Source organism: Eleutherodactylus coqui, chromosome 1 (genome assembly GCF_035609145.1).
Source record: "Eleutherodactylus coqui strain aEleCoq1 chromosome 1, aEleCoq1.hap1, whole genome shotgun sequence".
Taxonomy (NCBI): Eukaryota; Metazoa; Chordata; class Amphibia; order Anura; family Eleutherodactylidae; genus Eleutherodactylus; species Eleutherodactylus coqui.
Genome location: NC_089837.1, coordinates 267,595,712 through 267,620,119, shown reverse-complemented (window position 1 = coordinate 267,620,119; position 24,408 = coordinate 267,595,712). Strand labels below are relative to the sequence as shown.

Here is a 24,408-nt window from a genome sequence, read left to right as displayed (position 1 = left end):
GTTTAAAAAATTTCCATATTTCCAGCTACCGTTTACTGAGCTCGGGTTATCAATATTAGTAAAATGGCAAAGAAAATCGAACAGTCACTCTTTGAAAATCCTCCTCATTTGGTCTTGCATTGGGATAGTAAACTGTTGCCCTCAGTTGCCCATGGGAGTGTCAAAACTCTGGAAGATAGAGTTGCAGTTTTAGTGACTGGCAAGGATTTTGAGCATTTGCTTGGCGTACCTGTTGCCCTAAAAGGCACTGGTGAGCAGATGGCTGAAGTAGTTATTCAGGAAGTGGACCGATTTGGGCTACGTAACAATATTGGTATGTCTTTTGATACTACAGCATCTAATGCAGAACTGATCCAAGGGGCATGTACCAGAATTGAAAGGGAATTCGGACAAACATTGTTGTGGTTGTCTTGCCGTCATTACACCCATTAACTAATATTGAAAGGAATGTTTGAGGAGTGTTGTGGCATACCATCAAGTGGTCCTGACATCCACATTTTTTGGAAGTTCCAAAGTCTATGGGCTTCACTTGATAAGAAGTCATACAGTATAAGACAATGCTGGATGAGCAAAGTCCCGTTCAAGGCTTTCTAGAAGAACAACGGGTGAAAATGGTTAACTACATCCAAAATGTCCTAAAAGATGAAAGTCATCTGAGAAAAGACTACAAAGAGTTATTACAACTCTCACTCCTGTACCTAGGAGGTTGGTCTCAAAAGAACTTCAGTTTTAGGATCCCAGGGGCTCTGCATCAAGCAAGGTTGATGGCAAAGGCAATATATGCACTTCAAATTGTTCTCTTCACTAAGCAGTTGGATATTCCATTGAAAGGAATTAAACGGGTTGCACATTTTTTCAGCCTCATATATGTTCACTTTTGGCACGAGGCAATTGAAAGTTGATGAGCTCCAGAGAATGATTTGGATATGCTACAGCTTCTGAGCACTTACCCAGATGCAGACATCAAAAAAAGTGCTCTCACGGTGGCTTGGAGAGGCACCGGAACGGCAGCAAATCTTTAGGCTCCGTTTGGAAACAGGCACTTCTAGCCATAAAAAGCACTGTTGGAGGTGGAAAACCGCAAAAGCAGATAAACGAACCTACCAGGACAGCATGTCAGCAAGAAGGAGAGGCTCAAAACCAGTGCCGACAAAGCTGGAGTCCTTCTTTGTGGCACGTGGGTCCCCCTCTGCAATGGCCGCACAGGAGATCCTGCCAGCAGCCCGCAGGGACCGGGAGCAAGTGACTGACAGCCGCTCTGCACTAGAAACCACAGCGGAGGAGACTGCATCTGACAGCTCTGCCGGAGCGACCGGAGGCTCTCAGCACACATCAGCTATACCGAAAGGCACAAGAGAAAGGTCAGTGAATGGGGGGAAAAACATTGCCAAGGGACCCCCTGCACCCAAAATGGCGCTGACCACGTTGCCACACATAATGAGAACCCCCACAAGCAGCCCAGAAAAGCAGAAGCTGAGAATATCTCAGACTGCTGAGAGTGATCCGGAGGCTGAACACTTATATGTGATAGCGGAGGAGAGAGAAACAGATAACCCTGCGGGAGGCTCACAGTATAACACAGCCACAATGGGAGGCTCAAAAGACAGAGCAGTGAATGGGGGGAAAAACAATGCCAAGGGGGCTCTTACACACACACTAAGAACCCCCACAAGCAGCCCAGAAAAACAGAGGCAGAAGATGTCTCAAAATGCTGAAAGTGTTTCAGGAGCTGATTATCTCCATGAAAAAGGAGCCGACAAAGAATTAGATAACCTCACTGCATCAAACAAACCAGTGACTGAGCTGTATATAAAGGAAATAGTGTTGGCGCTGAGAAACACCATACAAGCAGACATTTCAATGTTAACCTCGACAGTAAACTCCTCCATTCGGGACATTAACAACAAAATAGAAAAACATGATAAAAAACTGGAGGAAGTGGTGGGCTCGCATAACTCATTAATCGACTCCCACTACGATCTAGAAGAAAAAGTTAACAAACTGCAACTCAAACTATCCGATTTAGAGGATAGAAATCGACGCAACAACGTCAAAATAAGAGGGATACCCGAAAATGTCTCCAATGCGGAAATCGTAAACTACATTACACGATTTATGCAGACCATGCTTCCCAACACGCCAATGCAAGAATTCAAGATAGATAGGGCCCACAGATTACCGCGCCCAAAATTCCTTAAAGAGGAATACCCCAGAGACGTTATAGCTCGAATTCATTATTTTGGCGCAAAAGAAGCCCTAATGAACGCAACAAGAAAGCTCCAACCCCTGCCAAACCCATACTCTGAATTGCGAATATTCGCTGACCTATCGCAATCCACCTTGGAAGCGAGGAGAAGCTTCGCAGCGATCACTGCCTCCTTAAGAAAAGCCAATATCCAGTACAAATGGGGATTTCCCACAAAAATTATAGTTACAAAAGAAGGAAGGACCCATATCCTCCAAGACCCTAAATCTGCGACAGACACCCTAAACTCTTGGGGAATTACACTGCAAAATTTATCCTATACAAACGCCAACACAGAAAAAAACAGACGCCAGCATCACACCAGCCGGAGCTCCTCACCCCCGCAATGATTCAGAAGACCTCACCTCCAATAGATACTAAACAACGTCTCATGAAGTGCCTGCTCAAGATAGCTGAACTTTTTCTCCCCCCACCGAAAAATGCAAGTTCTAACTTGCCCTGTATTTGTCAGTTTAATCCTCAACATTCTGACTTTCACGCCAAACGCATCCGTGTGTTCTGGCCCTATACAAAATGAGGATATTGTTTGGTTCTCTTTTTTTTGTTATTTTGTTTCCTCAGGCATTCGCGCATCACAGGAATTCCCAAGTCTCCAACTTTGCCGCCACCCACCATCCACATGGCGGTGAAAGTCCTATCGCTTAACGCCAACGGCTTGAACTCGCCATTCAAGAGAAGATCTGCGTGGAAAGAGGCAATTATGCAAAATGTTGACATTATGTGTATCCAGGAGACCCACTTGTTAGAAGTAGATAAAAGCAGAATGTCCCATAGAATGTTTCCGCAGGTCTTATTTGCTTGTGCCCCAAAAAAACAGGCGGGTGTGATGGTGGCATTCCGAGACAGAGCTCCGTTCACCATCGATAAACAGATTGGTGACCCGAAGGGTCGCTATTTAATCTTAGTAGGTTCCCTTAGGAATACAAAAATAACCTTAGTAAACACATATGTAACAAATTCAAAGCAAATTAATTTTCTTAACAAACTCAAAAAAAAAATTAACCAAGTAGCGGAAGGTCCAATAATGATAAATGGTGACTTCAACCTAGTACCTGATAGAGAACTCGACACTACAAACCCAAAACTTAAAAGAAATGCCACCCTGGGAGAATGGCTACACAAAAATGCGCTTTATGATACGTTCCGGTGCTCCAACGCCTCTGCAAAAGAATACTCACACTATTCAAATAGACACAGATCCTTCTCGCGCATAGACTTATGTCTAGTTGAGAGGAAACTCTTAGCATCAATACAAAAAGCGGAGGTTGGGACGGCTACTTGGTCCGACCACGCACCAATCATAACAACACTGAATGTAAGGGGCCTTGGAGCACCGACTAAATCATGGAGGAATAACACTTATTTAATGAGCATTCCCAAATACAGGGAAAAAATACAAGAAGCATTAACTGAATACTTTAAATTCAATGCCATCCCACAAACAGACCCAGCAATGGTGTGGACCGCCCATAAGGCATACATAAGAGGAATTTTAATAAAACTAGGCTCCAAATACAAAAGAGATAAAACAAAAAAAACAGATGAAATTCTAACCCAAATACAACTGAAGGAATCCCTTTTAAAAGTTTTCCCAGACCAAAACACACATACCGAATTACATAAATTGAGACTGGCCCTACGGAAAACATTACTAGGGGATTTTGACAGAGAAATTACTGCTCAGCGAGCGGACAGCTATTCAGCAATTAATAGGCCATCCAAATGGATGGCAAATCTGATTAAAAGAAAAACAATAAAAGCAAATATCCCCTACATTTGGAATTTCCAGGACAAAAAACAAAAACTATCGAACCCCAAACATATTGCAGACAATTTTTGCTCTTTCTACAGCAAACTTTATAACTTAAAAAATGATCCCCAAACAAAACAACCAGACAAGGAATCAATCAATGCTTTCTTGCAAAAGGTTAACCTACCGAAGCTATCATCCTTACAAACGGACCTCTTGGACGCCCCGTTCTCCGTCTCAGAAATAATAGACACCATAGCATCCCTAAAGAACCAGAAAGCCCCTGGGCCGGACGGGTATTCAGCAGAGTACTATAAAAACTTCTTACCCCAACTTTCAACCCATATCACTAACACATTTAACAAGATCAAGGAAAGAGGCCTCTTCCCACAAGAGATGCTGCAGGCCACAATTGTAGTCCTACCAAAACCTGGAAAGGAACCAAATACACCAACTAACTTCCGTCCTATATCATTACTTAATACCGATACTAAGATCTACGCTAAAACGTTGGCCCGTAGAATGGTGGACATACTCCCAGACATAATACACTCTGACCAAATGGGGTTTGTAAAGGGGAGACAGGCCTCGGACGGCACACGGAAAATTCTAAATCTAATACATTCAATAGAAACATCTAAGGTGCCGTCAATAATGCTGGCCCTGGACGCCGAAAAGGCATTTGACCGAGTCCATTGGGAGTACATCTTTGAGACAATGAAAAAATTTGGTTTTGGAGAAAACACGATAAGTGCCGTCCGGGCCCTGTATTCAGCTCCCACAGCCACTGTTTTGGTGGATGGTACCCTGTCGGTCCCCCTATCAATCTCGAATGGCACAAGGCAGGGTTGCCCATTGTCTCCTATTTTGTACGTGCTGGCTATAGAGCCACTAGCAGAACTAATTCGCACCTCCTCTGAAATAAAGGGAATCCCAATAAATCACAGACAATACAAAATAGGATTATTCGCTGACGATGTCATTTTGACACTGACCCGCCCCCTAGAATCTTTAAGAATGGCATGTAAAATAATCAACCAATTTAGTAATGTATCTCTATACAAGTTGAATATAGACAAGTCTCTTATTCTAGGTCTGGGGGTATCTACAAACCTAGAAAATGCAATACGGGCGGAATTTCCCTTTGAGTGGAAAAAAAAAGGCATACCCTACTTGGGAATAACGTTGACACCATCCACCAGAGACATAGAACTAGAAAATTACCCCAAACTGCTTAACTCCACCCAGAAAGTAATTGACCATTTATCAGGTTTAAAACTGTCGTGGATGGGCAAGATCACATCCTACAAAATGAAAGTCCTCCCACTAGTCCTGTACCATTTTAGAACCTTACCACTTATTATCTCCAAGCTTACAATTTCTAAACTCCAAAAACAACTAAATAACTTTTTATGGAGTGGAAAGAAACCACGTTTAGCCCTGTCAATATTAGCACTCCACCGGAAAAAGGGAGGAGCGGGAGTACCAAATCTAATGGCATACTACGAAGCTAATATACTAAACCAAACTAGACAATTAATCAGGACCAACAACACAGTAGGCTGGCCCAATGTAGAAAAAAGCTATATAAATGATCTACCTGGACAGGCACTAATGCTTGCTACTTCAATAGACGGTTTAATATTCCCAAAAAGCATAGACACCCAACTTAAAAACATTCCCCCTACATTACAAGCCGCGATCCAAACATGGAAAGAACTCACTAAAAAAATAAGCATATCCGATGAAACGGAATTTCCCCGCATACCTATCGAGACACTCAATCTATTTTTACCTAACTGTGATATGAAACCGTGGAGCGTTAGAGGAGTCAGATACGTAGAGGACTTAACATCCAAGAGAGAAATTAAAAGCTTTACAGAAATAAGTACTGTCTATGGCCTCCCGCAGAGCGAAAAATTTACATACTTTAGAATCTGCTCTCTCTTAAGAGAGAAACCCTTACACAAAGTAAAACTCCCGACCACAATCATTAAGAAAATTCTCACAAACCCTCTCGAAGGTAAATCGGAGACAAGAGACTATTATGACATACTAACCAACAACAAAGCAATAGCAAAAAAAACATACATGTCGAACTGGGAACTAGAACTCAAAGAAAAGATACCTCTGGATCAATGGTCCAGCTCGAATACGTTAATGACAAAATCCACTATGGGACTTAACATACTAGAAGTACAAACCAAAATTAACCTAAGATGGTACTACAACCCATCACTTTTATACAATAGATCGAACCTGGGAGATGGTTTGTGCTGGAGAGGCTGCGGCCAAAAAGGCACATTATCACATATTTTTTGGTCCTGCCCAACACTAAAAGTATATTGGGAAAACATAACCATGTTCTTACAAAGCACATTGAAGTGCTACATACCTAAAGACGCCAAAATGTATATATTGCTGATGGGCTTGGAAACGTTTCCTAAACAGATAAGATATGTACTTGCTCACTCCCTAATGACCGCCAAATCCATAATAGCAAGACACTGGAAAAATCCATTACCCCCAGACATAGAAGAATTTAAAAGACGTATGGACGAACAATATATTTTTGAAAAATGGTTGGCGTTCCGGAATAAGAACACCAAAAAATTTAATGACACCTGGGAGACTTGGAGAATATCCTTAAAAAAGTAACAGTTGAATCATACAGATGCGTGAAGCCTTGTTACTGAGTTTGTTCATATGTTATATGTTCGTTGCAAAATATGTGTGGAATACAGGTTGTTAGAGGAACACAACGATTACGCTAAGTGTAAGTTATAGAAAATAGTACATGACTATACCATAACCACAATATAAGAATGTGCAGTAAAATCTCAATAGAGTACTATCCTATATAGCACAGAGTGGTTACCATACCAGTTACATATTTTGATTGTAAAGTTGTGGAATGTTACCAATTGTTGTAGTAAAGTAACTTAATCAAAATACTAACACAAATAGCACAGTCTGAATGTGATACTAAATATTCGTTGATTATGTGCAAATCTCTTATGCTACTATGTACCAATGACTTGTATGTTTGTTAAAATTAATAAAAAAATCTAATGTTTAAAAAAAAAAAAAAAAAAGTGCTCTCACAGTTGCTAAGGGACGCCTTTGATATCTATCAGAAACAAACATAGATTTGGCTTTTTTGGACAAATGTATTACTCAGGCTGATAAGGAGAATATGACTCAAAAAATTTAGAAACCAAACCTGCAAAGAAAAAAGAAATGAAACGATTGGAGGGTAAAAACCTAGGTTTTGAAGGAAAAGACTAGAGATGAGCGAGCATACTCGCTAAGGCAAACTACTCGAGCGAGAAGTGCCTTATTCGAGTACCTGCCCGCTCGTCTCTAAAGATTCGTCTGCTGGCGGGGGGCAAGGAGCAGCGGGGGAGAGTGGGGAGGAACGGAGGGGAGATCTCTCCCTCACTCTCTCCCCCCTGCTCCTCCCTGCTCACTCCCGCAACTCACCGCTCACCGGCGCCGGCAGACGAATCTTTAGAGACGAGTGGGCAGGTACTCAAATAAGGCACTACTCACTCGAGTAGTTTGCCTTAGTGAGTATGCTCACTCATCTCTAGAAAAGACCTAAGCCATTTTGTTACTAATAAAACAAAGACGTTCTTTGAATTGTTTGGGATCCAAGATGTGACAGAATATTGCCGGATTCTCTAAGAAGCCATGTGAATGCTCTTAAGGTGGTCAATGATACCACAGAAAGAGGAATTGCTCTGATAAAAAAGTTTAACGAATCGATCAGGGACGAACAACAAAAACAATTCTTGTTGAGGGTAGTCGAGCATCACAGAAAAGTCGTCACCAAGCGAACAAGAGAAGGGATTGCATCATTGAAAGTTGATTAATATAACACATGTTTTGCCTATCATACCACCTATTAATCTTAGTGTCTAGTTTTAGTATTATTTTAAGTTTGTGATTTATAATTTTCCCAATAAAAGTAATTAACATTGAAAAATTTTATTTTTTGCCTACTTTTACAAAACTGATCAAAGTTTGCAACCTCTAAATATTCTCCAATCTTCTTGAAAGTTGGCATATATAACTTTTACATTACTGAGACTCGGGGCATAAGCAAAGTCTGCAAAAATTTTACATTTTATTTTTTGCCTTACAAATCAAACACCCTACTGCCCTCCGTCCAGTATCTTTCCCTCAGTATCACCTAATTTCCCTTAAATCATCTCTCTCCCAGTATTATTTCTCCCCAAATATAATCTCCCAGTATTATCTTCTCTTCCATACTATAATTTTCACTAGTATTCTCTCTGTCTTTCCTTTCAATATATTTTTCCCACACACAGACACGTGATCCTCTGCCATTGAAAGTAATGATAAAGATCACAATCTCCTGCTACTACTTTAACAGCTGTAACAGGAGATTCCTTTATCTCCCTGGCATGTCCCCTCATCACTGGACACTGTGACAGCACTGTCACAGTGTCCAGTGATGAGGGGACATGCTGGGGAGATGAAGGAATCTCCTGCAACAGCTGTCACAGCAGTAGCAGGAGATTGCACTGCTCTTCCATTGCTTTAAATGGGGCCGAGCGGCTGCTGCTGCCGGCTCCATTGAAAGCAGTGGGGACTCGCATGGAAGGAGAGAGCTATATCGGGCTGTGACTCACAGCCCGATATCTCTCTCCCCATCACAGCGTGCATCTTCCATAATGACGCCAGTCTTCCAGTCATCTGGAGCACACACGCTGAAGAGGAGGAGAGAGCAGTGCATCATGGGAATTACCCCGGCGACGCCATCTTTGAATGATTTTACAGGTCAGCTTTACAAGGGGAAGATAAGGAATAAAAAAGGTTAGCAGAATGTGGATTTTATGTGTAATGCTGTATTGTATGATGCTTTTACTCTAAAAGGTTTATTTTGTGTGTTATGGGGCCTACTCTAATTCCTGCAATGTTTGAGTTATTTCTAATGTCCTCTGCTAATGGCTCCATGACAATCGAGAAAATCAGGTGTGACAGAGCTCACTCTCGTCTTGTGCCGTTATGTTAAAAGTCTTGGACAGGAGTTCATTTATCAGAACCATCGCTGAGGGGGAGGAGTATAGGGCTTTAATAGCTTGGAGGATAGGGCCCGCAGACTCAAATTTCTGCAGTGCTTGAAACATATATCCCCAATGGATATCTATATATCTATCCATAAACTGCAAGTGAATATATATATATATATATATATATATATATATATATATATATATATATATATATATATATATACACTTGCAGTTTAGTTTTGTCCTCCTTACCAGCATCTCTTCCTTCTGCAGCTCTCACAGTTCCTGAGAGACTGCTCCAAGAGACTCCTCTCATATGAGCCTCTATCTGATTATACCCATTGTAGCTGCAAGTCCAAAAGGGTGAAGAATACAAGAATACAACCAGTGGGTGCCTTAAGGGAAGCAACCCCGCTATGGGGGTGACTACCCCCTTCTAAATCCACCAGTGTATTCTATGCTATTTGGTATCAAGAGGTTAACAGCAGATCCTTGAAATCTTCTACAATAGGTTTTGAGCTATTGTAGGTCCTTGCTTTGCACATCCCACAGGTGTTTCACCAGATTGAGATCTGGGGAATTTGGAGTCTGAGGGCGAGCACCCACTGGCGTTTGCGTTTTCCGCGGTTTTTCCGCGCGTTTTTCGCGGCGTTTTTGCGGCTTTTCCGTTAATTTCCATTGACTTTCATGGGTGCATTAGGAGAAAAATAAGGACACATATGCAACTGACATGTTCCTATGTTAAAAACGCAAACGCAACGCAAAAAAAACGCCAGTGGACAGGAACACATGTTATCTCTATGCCTGTGCAGGAAAAACGCAAAACGCAGGTAAAAAAACGCCAGTGGGTGCTCGCCCTGAGTCAGCACTTTAAAGTTTTGCATACTCCTCAAACCATTCCTGAATATTTTTTCAGTGTGGTAGGGTACATTATCCTGCTAAGAGAAGCCACTGCTATAGAGAAAATATTTTTGCAATGACGAGGTATACTTGGTTTACAATAATGTTTGCATCAATATTTGACATGTATGTGAATGCCAGGAAACAATCAGAACATTCCAGGTAAAACTTTGCCTGTGCTAGCTTGCCTTAATCCCATAGTGCATCCTTTTGCTATCTCTTCCTCAGGTAGGAGACACAGAACCAACTGGTAGTCCACATGATGTAAAGATATAATTGATCCACTTTGGAACCAGATGCACTGTGTTGGGGTAATGTTTCTTACCCCAGATATGACAATCCTGTGTGTTAACTTGCTCCCAAGTTGTCACAAAGTACAGTCCTCCGTTACTCTTTTCACTTTCATATATGCTTACGATCTTCTATAGAAGCCCATATCTGAGAAATTAGTTTAATAGTCCAGAGGATGCAGATTAGATACAATGGAGAGAAGTGGTGGCTGGGACACCACACAAGAGCCTGCTGCTGGTGAAACCCACATTCACTGTAAGGAAACACCATCTGAGGTCATCCATGTTTTAGTGCTCACTTATATGCTAAGGAATTCATTTAAAAAATCACCGGAGAGGCCATTTAACTATATGCATTAATAGGACTTTTAAAATTCCAATTCACAACAATGTAACATAAATTATAAGAAAATAAACAATCTTGAACCTGGTTCCTTGGATAGCACAGTGATTAAATTGATTATTATAGGCTGTATGGTTTTTTTCTCCGCGACCTGCGGCAGAACCTCCGGATACCTCCCTCTGAAAGTTCTGACGCAGATGTGAAACCAGCCTAAAAGATTGTAGTTTTCTGATTATACCCTCACGATAAATATTAACAAAGTGTTTGTTTTTCTGTAGCATTTTTAAGTCATTTTACAAATATTTAATCTTTATTTGCAGACTTTTTATGCCAAATCTAGTGCCTTTGAAAATTCCAGATGGAGAAAAAGTGGATTTCGATGTAAGTGCATTTATCCCTTTCTTAACCCCATAAGGACCAAGCTGTTTTGTACCTTAAGGACCACACTTTTTTGGGATTTAAGCCATGTGGTAGTTTTACTGCCCAATTTTTTTCCTTTAGCTACCAAAATTATTTATGCTGCGTTTTTTTTCCATGACATATTGGATCTTTTTTTAAATATCTTTTTCACTGACTTTTTTTCCGTTTTCTGGTTTTATTGGGGGTAAAATGTTGAAAGAAATGATTTTTTTTTTAACATTTCTAATTATTATTTTTTTCAATTAGTATATTTACACTTAAATAAAGTATGGGAATGAGTTACTTATTTTGTTTCGGATGTTTCGATATATAAGAGGTATGGTTTTGGATTACAGGGTGCATATAGCAACGGTTTGGGTTGGCACTAGCTTTGGGTTCTTTTCTTTCTTATGTATATATTGTTGTTGTATTCTGTTTTTTTAAAATATGTATGTAATTATTATTTTTATTATCTATGTCCCCCATGACGTCATATAAGAAATCTGGAGGACATTCACATGTTTTCTTTTAATTTGATACTTTCCCACTGTAGCATCCATAGGAGCCCCAGTTACAGGGAAAAACATCCCCTGTGGTGACATTAGTCACTGGCAGAGCTGATCAGGGTCTGCTGGGACCCTGTAGCTCTGTTGTAGCAGGGAATCCCGGCAGTCACGTTACCTCTGGACTCCCATAGTGTAAGAAACACTTCTACTTTCACTTTTAGTACATATTGCTCATTGAGCGATGTGTACTGAAGAAAGGAGGATGCAGAAAGGGTTAAAACAGACTTCTTGCTCCTCCTCCGGGTAATCAGCTGTGACCTACAGCTGGCAGCCCATTCTGTGTCTGATTTATGACAGAAGCAGGAGGCTTTACTCACCCGTCATCGTTTTACATATGGCTGGGTTTAGAGCCCGGGACCAAGCGCCGTATATTTACAGTGCTTGGTCCTAAATGGGTTAAAGTGTATCTGTCGTTATGGGTTACTTTTTAGGATAAGTTGCCATGTGTTTGTAATTGAGGAGTAGCACTATTTATGACCATTTTATAGCTTGTATATGGAATGTTTCACTATTTTTCTCCTTAAGCTCTATCTCTAATTGCCAGTTTTCCCTAACATATTGATGAAAATAAGATTGTATGATTTCTACCATACACTTTCGGAATCTGCAGCAACATGGAAGATATTATAGTGTAGTACTGAGCAGTGTAACTGTTACTCCATCACTAGGGTGAAAAAAAACATTTACTTCATCAGCAGCTTTTCTGTGTGTGTCTCTACCTCTCTCTCTCACTCTGCAGTTGCCCTCTCTCCATAGACTTCCATAGGCAGCATTTAACAGAATTCATCAATATTCATTTATAGATAGATTGTAACAGTATTTCAGAGTTAATGATCAGTACATCCTAGCTACTGCGAGTGGATATATATGTTTTTAACTTTAATAGGATATAGTAACATAGTGTGTAAGGCTGAAAGAGACATGTGCCCATTCTAGTTCAGCCTATTATCATGCAATGTTGATCCAGAGGTAGGCAAAAAAAGAAAAAAACATAGACATAGAACCCAATTTCCCTCATTTCAGGGGGAAAAAATCCTTGCAGACTCCAAGTCTGGCAGTTAGTATAAGTTATTATAACAAGTAATATTGTTGCACCTAAAAAAGGTATCTGAGCTCTTTTTGTATTCTTTTAGTGAGTTTACCATTACCACATCCTCAGGCAGAGAGTTCTCACTGCTCTTACAATAAAGAACCCCTTTCTATGTTGGTGTAGAAACCTTTTTTCTTTTATATGTAGAGGATGTGTAATGGGCGGGACTTAAGATATCAGCTTGAGTTCACGGTAGCTATAAATCTGACTCCCATCCACTCCACTACAACTGGTGAAATAGGTGGATTATGGTAGTTATAGTTCATGATGCCACTCCACAGAAAGCCAGAGTGTTGGGCAGCTGGGTAGTTGCACTCCCACCCAGTCATGTTGTGATCAAAGCTTTTGGTTGTTGGGAGTTGTATTCCCTTCCCCTAAAGGCTGGTGTAGCATGTGGCATAGGGCAGGTGTTCCCTAGTGAGAAGGAGCTTCAGGAGTTGGGGTAAAGGTGAAACAGTCAAAACTCACTTTTATTTGTAGCTTACAGATAAAGTACATTTACAGCCAAAGTAGTCCAATTCCCATCCACAACAATCCAGAGTTTGGTGACTGGAGATGCCACCCTCAGAACAATGCGTCGTATCTAGTACTGCCATATACCGCTTTCACTATACTGCATTGTATCTGGCACCTTTTCCCAGATATGGCAAATGAATCTGTCTGTCTGGTCTTATCCAGATTTCTTTAAACGCTATTTTCTTTCTTTGTCTTACTTTTTCATTCTAATCTTTCTCCTGCCTTTCTACAACTTTTCTTCTCTCTGCAGTAATAACTGAACTCTCTCTCTCTCTCTCTCTCTCTCTCTCTCTCTCTCTCTCTCTCTCTCTCTATGTCTTTCTTCTGCTCTCTCTCTATGGTACAAACTAACTCGTACTCCCTTAGACTGATCTTTCTAGAACCTGGGTGGGGCTATTTATAGACTATAGATCTTCCCCTGAGCCTATAGCTCAGAGGTCAGACAGGGGCCAGTTTACCTACTAATTAGGACTTGCTGGTACTCCAGTCATCAAATCCGTTCTAGCCCCTATATAATTAAAGTGACATACACACTTTAAAAAAAATTCTTTATTTATTTGTCTTTCAAGAATATAATTAAAATTTAACGTTGTCAAATACAGCAGAGATATACAGATTTATGTATTTTCAAAAACTTGTCAACCACAACAGGTAGGAACAGGAAGTGGATTAAGTTGTTGTCGAGGTTAAGCAAATTTGGAACCCGTGCTCCAAAATTAACAGAAATGTTGAGCCTGGGATTCCTACTTTCTGCAAAAATTGACTGTTGGTCCACTTGAACCAGGGGAGCGTTGGTGAACGGAAGAAGTGAAGGGGGTGGAAAACACAGGGGTATAAGGGAAAAGAAGAAAGAAACAAGAGAAAAGAAGGAAAAAATAAATACAATAAAAAGGGAGGGGAGAGGGGGGGTGTAAGCAAAAAGATCTATTCAAACCCATACATGGGTCCCCAATAATGGATCAGGAAGGTCAGTGACCATATAGATTTTTGTATTCCTGTGAGTTTAGAAATTCAATCCAATGGTACCAAATTTTGGTGAACTTTTCCTGTGAACCTTTAATGGATGCCGTAAGGTCTTCCATCTCCATTGTCTTGCAGATCATGTGGAACTACATTTAGATCGAGGGAGGTGACGCTTTGTGCCATAGCTTTGGGATGCAAGCCCTTGCTGCGTTAATCAGATGCCTTACTACAGAGTGCCTACAGGACTATGTGTGGATGTCACTGAGGTGCTGGAGGAAAAGTGCGGGTGATTTTCGGAGGGCAAAATCTGTAAACTTTGAGGCAATATGCCACAACTCAGACCAGAAGCTCAACAGCATTGGGCAGTCCCAGAATATATGAAGTATGGTACCCAGTTCTGTACCGCATCTCCAACAGAGAGGGGAAACAGATAACATCATTTTGTGAAGATGGGAGGGCACCCTATAGCAGCATGAGAGAAGTTTGAATCCCGTTTCTGGAAACTTACTGGAGATGGAGGATTTATGTGTACACGTGTAGATTTTAGTTAACTGTTCAGGTGTAAATGCTAGCGACAGATCTCTTTCCCATTTGAGCAATCATTCTGTCTAACTGCACTGACATAGTGCAGTTTTCGTTAAGCTGTCGCTGATCTTTCAGCATGCTGAAAGATCAGCAATCAGTTATCAGGAAGTCACAGCAGGATACACTCTTATTTTTGAGTGCCTTACTTTATTTCAGCTACTTCATACTAGTCTTCTTTTTTCAGTTGTTCTGGAGGCTCCTTTTATTTTTAGACAGCTAGTATTCTAAACATCCTGCTTCTGAGCCATTTGTAAAACTTTCCAAAAGGCTCTATTTTCTCATGGCTTCCTGATGAGTCGCTCTCGCGACGAAACGCGTAGAACCACGAACTGAACCAAGATCTGAATATGAATTAAATTTTCTAACTAAATCTGAACCTCTAGCGAACCGACTTGCTGGTCCAACTTACTGAATCCAATATCCATGTTGAGTTTGAACCAGAATTCGATTCGCCATCCAAACTATTTCCTTATCTCCATTTGGAGGTGGCTTCTTAGACTAGGGGTTAAACCGCTTTAGGTCGTATTATATGCTGACCTCACACTTTTGTCGGTATACCCAGTCTTGAACATTCCTAAGCAAAGGGGGTTATCTACCAGACCTCCAATGCCCCTATTTAAGCATTGCAACACCTCACACCTATGATGAGTCGTGCAATCTCTATATACAATTACCCTCCCACATTACCGTTTTTTACGCAGCAGGGTGGTTACTGACGATTCTGTACTATTAGAGAGGTGGAGACATATATATATTGATTACCACCTCTTTTACGTTGCCAGAAACAAGTTCACACTGGCACCGTAGTCATTATTACATAGGTGAAGGGGAAAGATCTGTAGGCTATTGTCAGCACCTTTATTGTAGGTGCTCAAAATAGTACATATGTATATGCACGTGGGTGATGCATTTTGATGCAGCCTCATTTGATACATGTTTGTTTGTCTTTTGCTATTGGTCCTAAAAAAACATATTTAACGTTTTTAAATTGTATTTAATAAAGGTTATATTTTAAAGGGGTCCTCTCCCGTGATAGTTGAAATGCTCCACTTTCCAGACCAGGTGGAAATTCTGGGTTTCCCAAAATAGGAAATAGGGGTGAATGCATAGGTGAGATTCCAGGTTTGGGAAAGACTCGAGGAAGAACCCTGAGAGTGGGGCCTATAGTGGGGTGAGAGCTGGCATCCAGGGGAATGTCTCTGCAGCCAAGGCAGAGCTGTCAGAGGTATTGCAGAAAACATCTGTTCCAATGCGATGCACTGTTTATAGTCAATATGTCTATGCCAATCAACTATGCGCAGTAGATGGGAGGCCTGGTGGTAAGCCAGCAGGTCTGGCAGGCCCAAACCGTCCATCTCCTTAAGTCTAGCCAAGATGCTACGAGTTATTCGGGTGGGCTTGTCCGCTCAGATAAACTTTGTGAGCAGGGAGGAAAGATGCCTGAAGAATAATTTAGCTATGTGAATGGGTAGGGTTTGGAGGATGTATAGTATTCTGGTGAGGACAATTATCTTAAATATTGAGCACCTCCCAAACCAGGAAGAGAGACCCTTAGTCCACGAGTCCTTTTTAATGTTGCTTAACAGGTGCAGATAGTTAGCTGCGTAAAGGTCTGCAGTGTCCGCTGTGAGGTAGACGCGTAAATATTTAATGTTATTTCTCGCCCATCGAAAGAAGAAGGAGTCTTTCAGCATGGCAGCCAGGGACTGGGGTAGAGATACATTTAGTGCTGCAGACTTTTGATAATTGAGTCTGAAATTCCATAGAGTAGCATAATGGCGGAGTTTGTCTAGTAGGTTGTCAAAGAGATGTGCAGAGACGATAAAAAGAACAGGAGATCATCCGTCTATGCAGCCACCTTGTGCATGGAGTCCCCCATCTGTACACGCCTGATGTGGGGATTGGAGTGAATAGGACCGAGAAGGGGCTCCAGGCACAAGATAAAGAGCAGAGGGGAAAGAGGACAGCCCTGTCTTGTGCCATTGGAGATTAGGAAAGGGGAGGAAAACTGACAGTTCGCTTTTACCGAAGCGGAAAGGCTGGACTATAGACTAGAGATCCAGGTCATCATGTAATGTCCTAGTCCCATGTGGCGGAGGGTTTCATGTAGAAAATCCCAGTCAATCCTCTCTAAAGACTTGTCAGCATCCGTAGAGATAAGGCATATAGGGAGGGATGTTTTTCTCGCCTGATGAATGAGATTTATGGCCTTGATAGTATTGTCTTGTGCCTCCCACTAGGGCACGAAGCCCATGTGGTATCTGTGTATTACAAGTCGGAGAAGGGGGAATAGGCGATTGGCAGTGATTTTTGAGAAGAGCTTTAAATCTACATTTAAGAGGCATGTGGACCTGTAGCTCTGTCACTAGGAGGGATCCTTCCCTTCTTTTGGGATTACTGTAATGAACACTTTCAGTGTATCCCGTGGTAGGTTGTTTTCCAAAGTGAGGGAGTTAAAAGCTTGTAGAAATGTGGGGACTTATAATATGCAATCGTGAATCCATCTGGCCCAGGAGCTTTCCCTGTGTGGGATTCTTTTAGCGCGACAGTGAGTTCTTCCTGTGAGATGGGGGCTTCTAGTGATAGGATTGCCTACTGAGAGAGATTAGAAAAGCCAGAGTCTAGGAGGTGTGATTGAATTAAGGTTCTATGAGAGGACAGATCCTGATCTGAGATATGTGGAGACAGGTTGTGTAGTGACTGGTAATAATCCCTAAACAGCTATCTGTTTAGGCAGATATAAGCTATGAGTACTCCAAAATAACAATGGGCATACATATGTATACAGCTGTGTATATAGTTATATCGACCACAAAAGGACTCAATACACAGATTAGGAATATATTAAAAAAATCTTTATTTACCAATCATATTAAAATATTTCTATTTAAAATTTACAAGTTTAACCAGAGAGTGCAGCCCTCACACAAAAACAGGACTTCATCAGTCAAATATGCATTAGTATAATGGTTGATGTCCCATATGCGTGTTACAATGTATAACAAGCATCATATCAAAATGCATTAATCGCAATCACATGTTACAAATCAAAATAAATGAACATACTTATACAATATACAGCACCAACCTAGATGCACACCCTGACACAGTGTTTCGACACAGTGTTTTGCCTTGTGGGAGTTTCTTCTGGGACCTGTGGTGCAACAGCCTGAAGTGCCCCAGGTTCCACCACAAACAGTGGTGTGGGTCTGTCTGAGTTCCTCATTGGGAGTTGTGTTCTAGGTTGGAGTTGTCCCCCTGCAGGGGATAAAGTGCCATGCTGGAAGCCCTTCTATGTGGGGAGGTCTCCCTTTCATGTTGCTGCTTTATTTGAGTGGCAGCCACTGTGTGTCTCATCTCCTTTCCACCTTCATTGCCTCACTGCTTCTCAGGTGAACGGACAGCTGAGGAGGATGAAACTGATGACGAAATGTGCTGACTGGACGGATCAGGGGAATCACTCACTCCCCTGCTTGTAGAGATTGTCGGCTGCTGAATCAGCTCATCTGCCTGCTTAGTCACCATATCTGCTGTCACTGTGAAGAAGCTCTCTTTTCCAGTGGTGAGCCCTGCTTACCCATCCTGCATGTGCAGCATAGTGTTGGAGCTGTGTGGAGACTTGCAGTGCCCTCTCAGCATGTGGGATCCCATGGTCTCTCGGCACCATGTTAGATGAGCGCCAAATAGAAGGGGCAGCTGGGCTTAACAGATATCTGTCCAGTAGAGTGCCTAGCGCTGGTGGAATGCTTCCCTCCCTTATGCTGCCCTTTGCGATCGCAGTTTCCTGCAGGTAAATGCTGGTTACTGGTTGTCCTGGCTGAATTTTAGTGCTGTGCATCCGGAGCTCCGTCCTTGTGCTTCCTCACGCTGCCATGGCGAAGCCACTCCCCCCCCCCCCGACATACATACACACACACATTTTAATAAACATAATTTAAAGAAACAAATATTTAACTATGTACATTCTTTATGTAGTGACACAACTCTGGGTCACTACAGATTGTTACAGTTACAGTCCTTGGTATAAATAGATCGTGAGAAGGATCTCAGTATTGACCCCTGATATATTTATATATAGTTATTAGGTTGCACCTGAGCCATCTTTTTTTTTTCTAAATTAAATTACCCCAATTTTGATAACTTTTCTGGACATTGTAATCCATCAAATCCATTTGTTAATTAATTTCCTCTTCTTTGAACACGCTCTGAGATGTCCTTCTTGAGTAACGATACCCAGAACTGTACATAATATTCCATGTAATAATAATAATAATAATCTTTATTTGTATAGCGCCAACATATTCCGCAGCGCTTACATAGACAGGGGGGAATACAGAAAGACAAAATACAAAAATTACAGAACCACGGTTACATATAGTAATCAGTTGATGGAAACAATAGGGGTGAGGGTCCTGCTCCAACGAGCTTACATACTACAAGTAAAGGGGTGATACAGAGGGTAAAGGGGCTGGAGATGTGCACAGTATGGCGAGGTGGAGAGTGAGCGATGCTATACACATAGACAATGGTCAGACATTTAGCCGTGTGACGGCAGAAACGGTGTGACTGCAGGAGTGGTTTATGATGGCTAGCAGGGATTGCAGTCAGTAGGTCAGGGAGCATGTTATCAGGCGGAGTACAGAGAGGTTTGTTTAGGGAATGCGGTATGCCTCCCTTAAGAGGTGCGTTTTTAGAGCACGCCTGAAGTTCTGCGAGTCCTGGATTGCTCGGGTAGCCTTTGGTAGTGCGTTCCAGAGGACCGGTGCTGCTCTGGAGAAGTCTTGGAGGCGGGAATGAGAAGTTCAAATTAAAGGGGCGCTCAGTCTGGTTTCATTAGCATGTGTACTCTAACCAGTGATTTGTAAAGAAGAAGAACAATGTTCTCATAATGTGCCCTTGGACCTCTTCTGATGCACCCCATGATCCTTCATGTAAGTTAATAGTTAACTAAAGTCTCCAAGTCTTCCCATCTCCAGTTTTGCCCAGGGTTTTCCCCTTTAGGCCTTAGTCAGACGGATGTTTTTTCGCGTGATTTGCGCATGCGCATGCGTCCGGCGATTTTATAAAACCATTGCTTTGCAATGCTATCGGACACATGAGCGCTTTTTATGCGCTTGTCCGATAAATTATAGAACAGAAATCGCAGATCGCACCTATCTGGGATCTGCGATTCCTGTTCTCTTCTCTATATGTGCTCAATGGGGCTGGCGGCAGCAGCGCCGACCCCATTGAGAGCATATACTAGACAAATCATTCTTCTCTGCCACAGCTGTAACAGCTGTGGCAGAGAAGAACGATGTTTGCCCATTGAATTCAATGGAGCCGGCAATACAGCCAGCTCCATTGAAAGCAATGGGCTGCCGGCGAGCGCAGGATGAATTGTCGGGAAGGGCTTAAATATATAAGCCCTTCCCTGCAATTCATCCAGAAATGTGTAAAAATAAAAGAAAAATATATACTCACCTTGTCCCGGCAGCCGGAGTTCAGCGCGGCCGGCCGGCAGTTCTCTGAACTGCTCTCTGTAGTATTAAGCAGCTGGGGAATTAAAATCCCCGCCTGCTGAATGAGCTGCCTCTCATTGGTCACAGCCTGACCAATCAGAGGCAGCTCTCACTCACACTCATTCATGAATTCATGAATGGGTGTGAGTGAGAGCTGCCTCTGATTGGCTCAGCGCAGGGACCAATCAGGGGCAGCTCTCACTCACACCCATTCACGCGCTGAACTCCATCTGCCGGGACAAGGTGAGTATATATATATTTTTTATTTTTACACATTTCTGGATGAATTGCAGGGAAGGGCTTATATATTTAAGCCCTTCCCGACAATTCATAGTGAGATCGCCCGCAGCGCATTGCTTTCAATGGAGCCAGCTGCATTGCCGGCTCCATTGAATTTAATGCGCTGGACAGCTCCGGCCCGTTTCTATTGAAACGCGGCTAGGAGCAGTTTTTTCGGGCGATTTTTCGGCCCCGGTCATGCGATTTGCGGATGCGCATCCGTCATGCGATCCGCAAATCGCGGCAAAAAAACGCCCGTGTGACTAAGGCCTCAGTATGTATTGGTGGATTGCATTGTCCCTGCACATGTGCATGACCTCACAATTATAATTGTGTTAATCAGTGTTAAACCTCTTTTACCACTTTTCTGGCCAAGCCTCCAGTTCATTCAGATTCATTTTCAAAAGCATTCTGTACTCTTGTGTTAATCACTTTACATAGCTTTGTATCATCAGCAATTATTATTTTACTGTAAATCTCTCTACTCAGTCATTAGTCAAAGAAACATGGAATTGCACAGTTGGACGGGACTTCCAGGGTCATCTAATTCAACCCCTTGCTCAATTAAGGATGACAAGGTCACCCTAGACAGATGTCTCTCCAGGCTGAAGAACAATTACCAGCAACTTGTTCCACTCATTGATCACCCTCACTGTCAAAAAGTTTTTTCTAATATCTAATTTGTGTCTCATCCTTTTCAGTTGCATCCCATTGTTTCTAGTCTTTCCTTGTCCTTTCCTTTCCTCTTGCCAAATGAGAATAGCGCTGACCCCTTTGCACTGTGAAAGCCCCTCAAATATTTGTAGACTGCTATTAAGTCTCATTCCTGCCTTCTGTTTTGCAAGCTAAACATTCCCAAATCCTTTAACCATTCCTCATAGGACATGATTTGCAGATTGCTCACTATCTTGGTAATTCTTCATTGAACTAGCTCCAGTTCGTCCATGTCTTTTTTAAAGTGGGGTGCCCAGAACTTGACACAGTATTCCAGATGAGGTCTGACTAAGGAACAGTAGAGGGGAATAATTACCTCACTTGATCTAGACTTTATGCTTCTCTTAATACATCCCAGAATTGTATTTGCTTTTTTTGCTGCTGCATCACATTGTTGACTCTTGCAAAGGACTTTGCATTTATCCTTGTTATATACCATTCTGTTAGTCGCTGCCCACTGTTCACGCTTTTCTAAATCTTTTTGAATCTTCTCTCTCTTCTCTAGTGTTACCTATCCCTCCTAGCTTTGTGTTGTCAGCAAATATGATCAGTTTCCCCTCAATTCCCTCCTCCAGATCATTTATAAAAATGTTTAACAACACTGTACCCTACATAACATATTCTTCCAACTGGATGTGCAGCCGTTTATGACTTTGAGTACGATCACTCAGTCAGTTGTGAATCCACCTAACAGTTGCCTTGTGAATACCATATTTGGTCATTTGATCAATTAGGGAAGGAAAAAGGGACTCGTTATTTGTATAGTGCCAACTTATTCTGCAATGCTTTCGGGTAATTTTTTAAAATTTATTATTCTTGGGTACTCATTTTACCGACCTCAGAAGGATGAAGGGCCAGCCTTGAGCCAGCTACCAGAACAATGCAAAGATTGAACTTGCAACCTTCAGGTCGTGAGCCTTAACACTCTGCACCACCGAAGACCCCTATCAAATGCTTTAGTCAAAATATACTATATCTACTACATTTTCCTTATCAACCCAGTCAGGGATTCTGTCATATAAAGAAATTAGATTCGTTTGGTATGACTTGTTTGCAACAGACCCATGCTGGCTCTGGTTAATTACTCCATTCTTATCCAAGTACTTGCATACATGCTGTTTATTAATTTGTTCAAAAATCTTGTTCAGAAGTCAGGCTCACAGGCCTGTCGTTTGCTGGACCCACCTTCTTCCCTATTTTGAATATAGGGACAACATTTGCCATTTTCCAATCTTCTGGGATATTTTCCTGTTCTCCAGGAATTTTTAAAGATTATGGAGAGTGGTTCAGCAATTACCTCTGCTGCTTCCTTCAGTATCCTAGGATGTAATTAATCTGGACCTTGAGACTTAAATTCATTTAAATTATCTAAGTGTTCCATCACCATCTCTCTGTTTATAGATATCCCAAACAGTTCTACAGAACTACCATGCTCTGAAGCTTCAATCTCTGTGGAGATGTATGCTTTCCTAACGTACAATGCACTTCTTATAAATAACTTGTATCCTTCAAGCCTTGTATTCCAATCATGCGTATCATCCCACCAAGGTTCCATGATGCCTATGACATCATATTTCCTGTGTTAGGAGCTCCAATTCCCCTTGTTTGTTCCCATTTTCTGTGTATTTGTGTAAAAACATTTTAGTTTGTGATCTGTGTCTCTTGCTCCTTTACTTTCCTTCTGAATTTTTTTGTCTGTGTTTTTTCTTTTCACTTCTACTAGCAAGATTCTCAAATATATTAACTAGCTGTATATTTTTACCTGGCCTTTCACTTCCCTTTCCATATTTTTCTTGTTTAAAGTTCTCCTGATGAGTTTAGCAAGGCCCTGCCAAATATATCTATAGACAGATAAAATCACAATATAAAATATGGCAAGTGTCTCTTTGGGAAATATGGTTCAAATATTGAATTGTATTTCCATTGTGACATTTTGTGCATACACTGAGCCAGCTTCTTCCCGATGTCAAGGGCGAAAGGTTAGAAGTGCGGATTGGAGAGCCTTTAAGACTCTAGGGGCACAAACCCAAAATGTCAGATTCTAGAGGACTGTATACAAAAAAACTGTCCATCCATCAGTGTGTCCTTTTGCAAATCAATTTTGCACGGATCCAATCTGTAGGAGCTTGTATTTCTATTTTTTTCCCTTTCCTTTTATTTTTGACTAGCTTACCCGTCGCGCGTTGCGGCGAAGACAGACAGAAATACATACATTCATTTTTATATATCTAGATAACAACCAATCACAGCGCAGCTTTCAATTTACCTCAGCGGTATAATATATAACAACCAATCACAGTGCAGCTTTCATGTTACCTCAGTGGTACAATATATAACAACCAATCACAGCACAGCTTTCATGTTGCCTCGGCAGTATAATATATAGCAATCAATCATAGCACAGCTTTCATGTTACCTCAGGAGTATAAAAAATAGCAACCAATCACAGCACAGCTTTCATTTTACCTCAGCATTCTCAATATCCAGCAATTGTCAAGCGAAACGTTCGGCGGATGCATCATTTTGTAGTTGAACATGCTTGCTCATAATGCCTTTTGCTTTCGTGCTTGAGATGGAAATCAAACGATCTTTGTCTGGGGGGCATAACTGTCGACGATGCTCGCACGCGCGCCACCTATCGTAGGATAGTTGTACTATGCCAGTAATCTTCCCAGGAGTGTACTCAACAACTTCCCAAAGTTTCATGGCGATTGGATGAATGGTGTAGTAATGCATAAAGGACAGACAAACAGACATACATTCATTTTTATATATATAGATGACATCAGGAAGTGAGAGAATTAGATTCTGTACGTAAAATTTGGATGCTAATTCTTTTGCGCTTGGAATTGAATAATCGAGTTGGGACCCATAACTTTTCCTATTTATGACATAATCAATGCTCGTGCCAAATGTCAAGTTTCTATTACATTGGAAAGTGAAAGAATTAGATTCCGTATGTAAAATTTGGACGCTAATTTTTTTGCGCTTAGAATTCAGTAATCGAGTTGGAACCCATTAGCTTTTCCTATTTATGACATAATCAATGCTCGTCCAAAATTTCAAGTTTCTATGACATCAAGAAGTGAGAAAATTAGATTCCGTACGTAAAATTTGGACGCTAATTCTTTTGCGCTTAGAATTAAATAATCGAGTTGGGACACATTAGCTTTTCCTATTTATGACATAATCAATGCTCGTGCC

General features: G+C 41.5%; 1 protein-coding gene across 1 annotated transcript in view; it reads left to right on the top strand.

Moving 5' to 3' along the window:
* The window catches only part of LOC136611720 (troponin T, cardiac muscle isoforms-like), a 465,566-nt gene that overhangs the window by 245,133 nt on the left and 196,025 nt on the right, over positions 1-24,408 (top strand). The window contains exon 6 of the mRNA XM_066591524.1: positions 10,912-10,972. Within this exon, the coding sequence (XP_066447621.1) occupies positions 10,912-10,972 (61 nt within the window). The remainder of the gene's footprint in view (positions 1-10,911; positions 10,973-24,408) is intronic.